Below are 7,301 nucleotides of genomic sequence, written 5' to 3' on the forward strand. Positions count from 1 at the left end.
ATGGGGATGGGGATGGGGATGGGGATGGGGATGGGGATGGGGATGGGGATGGGGATGGGGATGGGTGCCCACAGCCCAGGTAGTGGCATGGACAGGCAGACCCCACACCGTGCCCACCCCATCCTCGAGTGATGCCCGGCGCTGGCACAGCTCTGGGCCTCGTGCTCCTTCCTCCCTCCCCTCCCCCCAGAAGCTGCAGTTCTACGAGAGCCGCCTGCAGCTGCCCGCCCCGCGCTGGAGCGAGCTGGCTGCGCTGATCGCGCACTGCATGCACTACGAGCCCAGCAGGCGGCCCTGCTTCCGCGCCATCATCCGCGACATCAACAGCCTCATTTCCTCCGGTGGGCGCTGCGGGTGTTGGGGATGGGCGCGGGGATGGGCACCGGACCCCCACCTCACCGCCTGTCCCCCACCCCCAGACTATGAGCTGCTCTCAGAGCTGTCACCCACCGACGTGACGCTGCGGGAGAGCTTCTGGGGCTACGAACACGTGGCAGCGGGGCAGAGCCCTGCGCTGTTCGAGGAGCGGCACCTCAAGTACATCTCACTGCTGGGCAAGGTGAGGCTCTCTTAGCGATGCCCTTTTTGTGGGGTACCCACGGCCTCCTCCACACCTCGCTGTCTCAGGGGTGGCAAAGTGCTGGGGGGGGTCCTGGGAGCTGAACGCCCACCCGGCTCTGCCTCCCCAGGGCAACTTTGGGAGCGTGGAGCTGTGCCGCTACGATCCGCTGGGTGACAGCACGGGGGAGCTGGTGGCGGTGAAGAAGCTGCAGCAGGACTCGGCCAAGGAGCTGCAGGACTTCGAGAGGGAGATCCAAATCCTGCACTCGCTGCAGCACGACTTCATCGTCAAGTACCGGGGCGTTTGCTACAGCCGTGGTGAGTGCGAGGCGGCGCCGGGGCCCCGCCCCCCCCCACCAGCCCATGGGGTGCAGGCAAGGAGGGGTCTGCATGCATCCTGCTGCATCAACCTGCAAATTGCCTGCTCTGCCCGTGACACGGGTGTGCTGCAGGGCGCCGGGGGCTGCGGTTGGTGATGGAGTACCTGCCTGACGGCTGCCTGCGGGATTACCTGCAGAAGAACCAGCACCGCCTGGAGCACCGCACGCTGCTGCTCTACGCCTGGCAGATCTGCAAGGTGGGACCGAGGGGATCCCATTCTCCCATGGAGGGGTTGAGGTGGGGATGCAGTGATGGCACCGTGCCTGTTCCAGGGCATGGAGTACCTGGGGGCCCAGCGCTGCGTGCACCGCGACCTGGCCAGCAGGAACATCCTGGTGGAGAGTGAGAGCCATGTGAAGATCGGTGACTTCGGGCTGGCCAAGCTGCTGCCACAGGACAAGGACTATTATGTGGTGCAGGAGCCTGGGCAGAGCCCCGTGTTCTGGTGAGGTCCCAGGTGCTGGGTTGGGGGGCACGGTGGGACCCGGCGCTCAGAGCTCCCACCTCCAGGTACGCACCCGAGTCGCTGGCTGACAACGTCTTCTCCCGAGCGTCCGACGTGTGGAGCTTCGGGGTGCTGCTCTATGAGCTCTTCACCTACAGCAACAAGAGCAGGAGCCCCTCGGAGGTGAGGCCCCCCCCCCCCCGGGCCCCCCCCCCCGTGCCCCCTACTGCCGCACCTTGTGCTCACCGCAATCCCGCAGGAGTTCCTCCGCATGATGGGCCCTGAGAAACCAGCACAGATCATCTGCCATTTGCTGGAGCTGCTGAAGGACTCCAGGAGGCTCCCGGTGCCCCCAGGCTGCCCCACGGAGGTGAGATCCTCCCCTCCAGCACAGCGGGGTCCCAGCCCTCCCCATGCCCCCCAACGGTCCCGTTCTATCCACAGGTGTATGCGGCGATGCTGAGCTGCTGGGCATTCGCCCCCACTGCCAGACCCACCTTCAGCGAGCTGGCAGTCAGAGTCGAGGCACTGAGGGATGGCCGTGGCACCACCCGTGGGTAGGGGGTGCCTGGACCCCCCCCCCCTGCAGCCCCCAGACCCTCCAGCATGAGACATGACAGACAGATCAATGAACACAGCAACGCTTCAATGTGTTTTAACTGCTATGGTTGTGCTGCTGTGACTTCCCTTCTCATTGCCCCCTCTTTTGTAATCAGGTTTGACCGATTTCAAGTAAACGGTGGTGGAATTTGGAAACTGGAGTGAAGTGAGGGGAATCCATGGTGGGGGGGGTTGGGGGGAGGTTGGGCATGAGGAGGTCAGATGTGTACCAATATCCTCGCAGAGGAAATGCAGCAGTGAGCTCAGCCCCCCTATGAGCCACTGGGGACATCCCTGTAGGAGGGCAGCCTGGAGGCAGCAGGGGCCAGGGGATGGGGGGGGAGTCTGGGGGGCGCCCATCTCTTGCTTGTGTGGTTGAGGACGGAGAGGGGACCTCAGGTCTGTGCCCACCCGCAATGGATGAGCAGACATGGGGGACAAGGGGTGGGCGGTGGGGGGACCCTGAGCTCCCACTCCCCCCTGCGCTGTGGGATGGCAGCAGGCACGGAGCCCTCATCTCCGGACTGCTTTCCTTTATTGCACCGAGAGGAGAACCTGGTCACAAGTCACAGCTTTGGGGCAGAGCCAGGCAGGATGTCTGAGGTGAAGCCACAGGTTGGAGCTGAGGCTCAGCACCTCCCCACGCTCAGCCTCACAGCAGCATCCCACAAGCCCTGGAGCAGCAGCAGTGACGCTGACCCTCCTGGTCCATCCTAGAAGATGAGCACCTTCCTCCCACAGCGCAGCTGGGGCTCCTGGAGAGCCTGCCACATCACGGCCATCTCGTAGGGCGCAAAGCGGTGCACCACCAGCAGCTCCCGGTAATAACAGGGGTCCAGCGGGTCAGAATAGCGGGGCACGGAGATCCCCCAGGGCCGGATGCCATCGTGGGAGATGGGGGCCAGCCCAGCTCTCTCCAAGCACATCCCCACGTAGACGTCATCGATGGGGAAGAGCGCGACGTGCTGCGCCGCGCGGTGGATGGCGCGCGCTGTGAAGGCAGACATGAGCACCCCTCCTCCGCTGCAGTACGGTGGGTACAGCTCCGACGGCATCAGCTGCGTCGGCACAAAGTACTTGCTGCCTGGATTCCGGATGGGCCCCGTGCCGGCCAACACCTGCCCAGCCAGCAAGTGCTGCTCGCTCGGGACATCCCGCGTAAAGGACACCAGGTTGTCCGTGTTGACAAAGACATCGTCGTCCCCGTTGAAGACGAAGCGCGCGCCGGGGCAGCGCTCCTGCAGCCAGGTGTGAAACAGCAGCAGCTTCAGCGTCAGGTTGAAGAAGGTGTCCCTGAAGTCCCACTGCAGCACGTCGTGGTGCTCGTGCTGCTCGTGCCACAGCAGCCGGTTCAGTTTGGCCGCGTTCCGCGCGTCGGGGGAAACCCCCACCAGGAACAGCCGCCGGATCTGAGCCCCTTCCAAGGTTCTCTGCTGACCCCACGTCTTCCGGATCGCCTCGCGCCGTTCGTAGTTGGCCGGGGAGGATTTGATGGCCAGGAGGAGGAAGGTGTTGGAGGAGGCTGCGGGACCCCCGCATTTGCCGGGGACGTCGAGGAGCTGCGGGAAGGCACGGCAGTGCTGGTAGAGCATGAAGTCCCGGGATTGTTCAGGCAGTTCGGCAAAGCCAGGGATGTCATGCACTGAAGCATTGGCCACGCATGGGGTGATGCTGGGCAGAGCTGGGAGGGCGTCGGGGGCTGCAATGGAGGTGGGTTCGGGGCTGGGGGCTGCGCGAGGCCACAAAGACGAGGTGGGGGACAGCAGGTAGCATAGCCCCAGGGTCCCCACCGTGAGCAAAGCCCATTTCTGCGGTGCACGATGCCACAGGGAGCGGGTCTGCAAGACAGGGAGCACAGCTGAGGCTGCGTGTCCCACATTTATGGGATCACCCTGTGCCCTACGGTGGGTTGGGATTCCGGGTGCCGATGGTGATGGTGGAGGCTGAAGGCATCACCACCTCCCAGCACATGTGGGACCTCCTGGGCAGGGTTTCCAGGCGTCCCACAGCCACCCCGGGAGCATCACACCCAATTGCCTCTGGATGCAGAGCTGCCCGTGCTCCATCCCCCTCTCTGCTATGCTCAGCTCCCTCCCTTCCTTTGTAACAACCTTTTGATCCCAAGTTCACTTCCGTCTCCCTTCCAGGAAACCAGGGAGAGGTCAGGCAGTCAATCCTGCCCAGCAGCTGCTGTGTTACGCAGAGCAAATAGCCAGGGCACAGCAGGGCCACGCCAGCGAGAGGGATGGGGCACCCACCGGAGCACCCTCAGCTGGAGGAGTGGGTGGTTCTGGATGCACGAAGCCCACCAACAGGTGAGGTGAGCAGCCCCCACCCCATAAAGATGGAGCCCATGGGCAGGGGACCCCACTCAGCATGAGGACCCCATGCAGCATGCGGGATCCTATGGGGTGGTGGATCCCATGGGGAACCACCACCTCCCCCACCACCCCCCAAGCCCAGCAAAGCAGGATGCACCCAGCCCCATCCCAGAGCCCACCCTGCAGCACGTGAAGCCCTGAGCCCCCCAACCCCACAGAGCCCCCAGCACCTTCCCACAGAGCCATACCAGAGCCATTCTCGTGTGTCAACGGGACAGGATCGGCAATCCCCTCCCCACACCTGGTGCCACCCATCTGCCCATCCCGAAGCCCGAAAGGTGGGGCAGCAGCAACTATGGGTGCTAGAAGTGTCACAGTTCAGTGTTGGCTCCTCCCCCCCCGTGGCCTCAAAGTCCTCCCAGGAGCACAGTGCAGCAGCTGAACCCGTTACCAGGGAGCAGCCCAGAGGTGGCAGAGCTGGGCGGCACAGCGTGGGGCAGAGGCGGTGATTAGAAAATAAAGTGTTTAATAAAAGAGCTTCACAGCACGGGGGTGGGGTGGGGGGGGGGGGTCCATCCCTTACAGCAGGAGATGACGCAGTTATGGCTATGGGGAGGAAGGGGAGTGGGGGGGAGGAAGAGGAGTGAGGAGGAGGAGGAAGGCACCCCCTCCAACCAGGCTCCATCCAGTGCTTTGAGCTCACACAACCAAGGGGAGGTCCGGGGGTCCGAGTAGAGGCAGCTCAGGACCCCGCCAGGTAGATCCCTGTGGAGGAAAGAGGGGGGGAGGGATGAAAGGTGGGGGCTGCGAAGATGGGGACACGCACACGGGGCATTGGCACCATGGGAGAACGGAGAGCGGGGTGGCGGGGAGGGGACCTCGGGCACCTGGGGAAGGGACCTCCTGCACCATAGGGGGCGGGGAGGGGACTCCATGCACCACGAGGAGTGAGAAAAGGTCCCCACGCCCCCAGATCTGTGGGGTGCGGAGGAGGTGCTGCCGTGCACCCTGGGCAGCACAGAAGGGACCCCGAGCATCTCAGACACAGGGGACGCAGAAGGGACCACGTGCAACCACAGGCTGTGGGGACAGGGGAGGGATCCCACGTACCCGTGGCGAACCTCTTCTTGACCAGCGACATGCGGTACCCAGCGCCTGCCAGCTCCACCTCGACGCCCGACAGCGTGCTGCCCTCACTGCTGAACTGTGCTGCCACCGGGCTGGGCTTGCTGGGCCCACAAAGCGGCTGCCAGCTGGCTGAGAGCCGCCCGCAGCCTGGGGAGGTGGGGGGGAGCACAGAGGTGGGGGTCCCATCCCTGTCCCCACACGCACAGAGTGAGGGCTGCAGGGGTGGATGGAGCCTCACCTCCCTGCCCTGGCGCGCTGGGGACATCCAGCAGCTTCCAGAGCAACCTCTTCTCCTCCAGGTTCCTGCGGGGACGTGGCCACATCTCCAGGTCTCCCGCTCCATTCCCACCACCCCCACGTTCCTCAGCCCATTTTAGACCCCCACCCTCTTTACCAGCTGGCCTTGGGCTGCAGCCGCACGTTGGTGACAGGTTCATCCAGGGGCAGCAGCACGTGGACGTTGGCGAGGGGCACAGGCAGGGCGAGCGCCCCCGCGTTGTAGCCGTACTCCACACTGACCCGCGTGGCTCCGGGCGCGCAGTCCCAGCGCACACACAGCCGCAGTGGGGCTGAGCTGGGACCCAGCCGGGAAAACTGGGGTGTAGAGAAGGGTGGGATGTTGTCACCCCGCCATCAGAGCTGGGTGGGGGGATGTGGGGCGCCCCCAGGCTGCGCCCGGCTCACCTGGTACTTGAGCAGAGCCACGTTGTAGTAGGAGGCGGATGGGCTCTGCTCTGCTTGTTTCTGCAGCTGCCCCGTCAGCGCAGCCATGTTCAGCCAGAAGTCCCTGGTGCTGGGGTCGCTCTGGGAAGGGTCACTGTGGGGACGGGGACACTGCGGCCACACTGGGGCGCCCCACAGCTGGCACCCGCAGCACGCAGTGAACCGGCACCCCAAGGCGCAGCGCTGCACCCGCCAGGTGATGAGGGTGCCTGGGGCCTCCTGAGAAACCAGACACCCCAACACCCTGTGCGCCCCAAGCTCCCCACCGCCACCACCCCAGCCCACGTCCCCGTGTCCCCACACCTGTAGAGCAGCTCGGCGTTGGGCAGGAATTGCTCGATGGCACCGGCGTTGAGCAGACGGAAGCTGAGCACGGGGGGGGCCAAGCTGCCGCTGAAGACGCGCACGATGCCGGCGGGGAAGGACATGGTGAGCTCCCCCGTCACCTTCACCAAGCAGCTGCGGGGATGCTGGGGGTCAGCGGGCAGACAGCTGGGGGGACCCCGACCCCGACCCTGACCCCCCCCTACCTGTCGGCATCTCGCCCCTTGAAGTAGGCATGCACGTATTCGGTGAAGGCGGTGGCCACGGGCAGCGCGTCCTGCGAGCCCAGCACCACGGGGCTGGGACCCCGCGACAGCCCTGGGGGCAACGCACACCCCGTGAGCACCCAGAGGGCCCCACGTCCCCCACATCCAGGATTCTTCCATCCCCCTCCCAACCCGGACGCACCGAGGGGCGGTGGGCACACGGAGAAAAAGCCGCGCTCCCCCAGGCTGGCGGGGGCTGAATGCGAGGGGCAGCTCCAGGAGGGCGGGGGGCTGAGCGAGCGCGACTGCGGGCACAGAAAGGGGGGGGTCAGTGGAAGGAAGGGGGTCGGGCTGCTGCCCCCCCCAGCCCTCCCACCCCCTTAAAACACACCAGGTCACTGTTGCTGCCTGCAGCTGGGCCGGCTGTCGGGCGCTTCGTCCGGGAGCGGCGAGGGGGGGCCACCAGTGGGACCTCGCGGGGGGCGGCGGCGGGGGGGCGGGCGGCTGTGGGCACAGAGGGGGTCAGGGGGTGACGAGGCGAAGGGGGCAATGAGAGGTAGGGGTCTCCATGGGGGGGTCCCACGGGGGCCGGGAGAGCAGCAGGCTCAGCCC

General features: G+C 65.6%; 3 protein-coding genes across 3 annotated transcripts in view; 1 reads left to right on the forward strand and 2 right to left on the reverse strand.

Moving 5' to 3' along the window:
* Positions 1-2,139, forward strand: part of JAK3 (Janus kinase 3) — a 6,822-nt gene extending 4,683 nt beyond the window's left edge. The window contains 8 exon segments of the mRNA XM_042838679.1: positions 191-341; positions 420-559; positions 690-879; positions 1,014-1,138; positions 1,215-1,387; positions 1,453-1,570; positions 1,647-1,757; positions 1,832-2,139. Of these exon segments, the coding sequence (XP_042694613.1) occupies positions 191-341; positions 420-559; positions 690-879; positions 1,014-1,138; positions 1,215-1,387; positions 1,453-1,570; positions 1,647-1,757; positions 1,832-1,948 (1,125 nt within the window). The 3' untranslated portion in view covers positions 1,949-2,139.
* Positions 2,140-2,503: 364 nt separating this feature from the next.
* Positions 2,504-4,794, reverse strand: B3GNT3 (UDP-GlcNAc:betaGal beta-1,3-N-acetylglucosaminyltransferase 3). The gene is made up of 2 exons (XM_042838680.1): positions 4,557-4,794; positions 2,504-3,825 (listed from the first exon to the last, which is right to left on the reverse strand). Exons 1-2 carry the CDS (start codon positions 4,563-4,565, stop codon positions 2,701-2,703), a joined length of 1,134 nt encoding a protein of 377 aa, XP_042694614.1. The 5' UTR covers positions 4,566-4,794; the 3' UTR covers positions 2,504-2,700.
* Positions 4,795-4,844: 50 nt separating this feature from the next.
* On the reverse strand, positions 4,845-7,193 carry LOC122171260 (F-BAR domain only protein 1-like; the record flags this gene model as incomplete). The annotated part of the gene is made up of 9 exons (XM_042838684.1): positions 4,845-5,073; positions 5,419-5,583; positions 5,675-5,739; positions 5,831-6,030; positions 6,121-6,253; positions 6,463-6,618; positions 6,690-6,801; positions 6,892-6,994; positions 7,081-7,193. Coding segments are annotated over 9 exons (1,070 nt in total), but the record flags the coding sequence as incomplete, so codon positions are not given.
* Positions 7,194-7,301: the final 108 nt, after the last annotated feature.

Source organism: Centrocercus urophasianus, unplaced genomic scaffold (assembly GCF_019232065.1).
Source record: "Centrocercus urophasianus isolate 14NV4802_14NV808 unplaced genomic scaffold, USGS_Curo_1.0 seq_894, whole genome shotgun sequence".
Classification (NCBI taxonomy): Eukaryota; Metazoa; Chordata; class Aves; order Galliformes; family Phasianidae; genus Centrocercus; species Centrocercus urophasianus.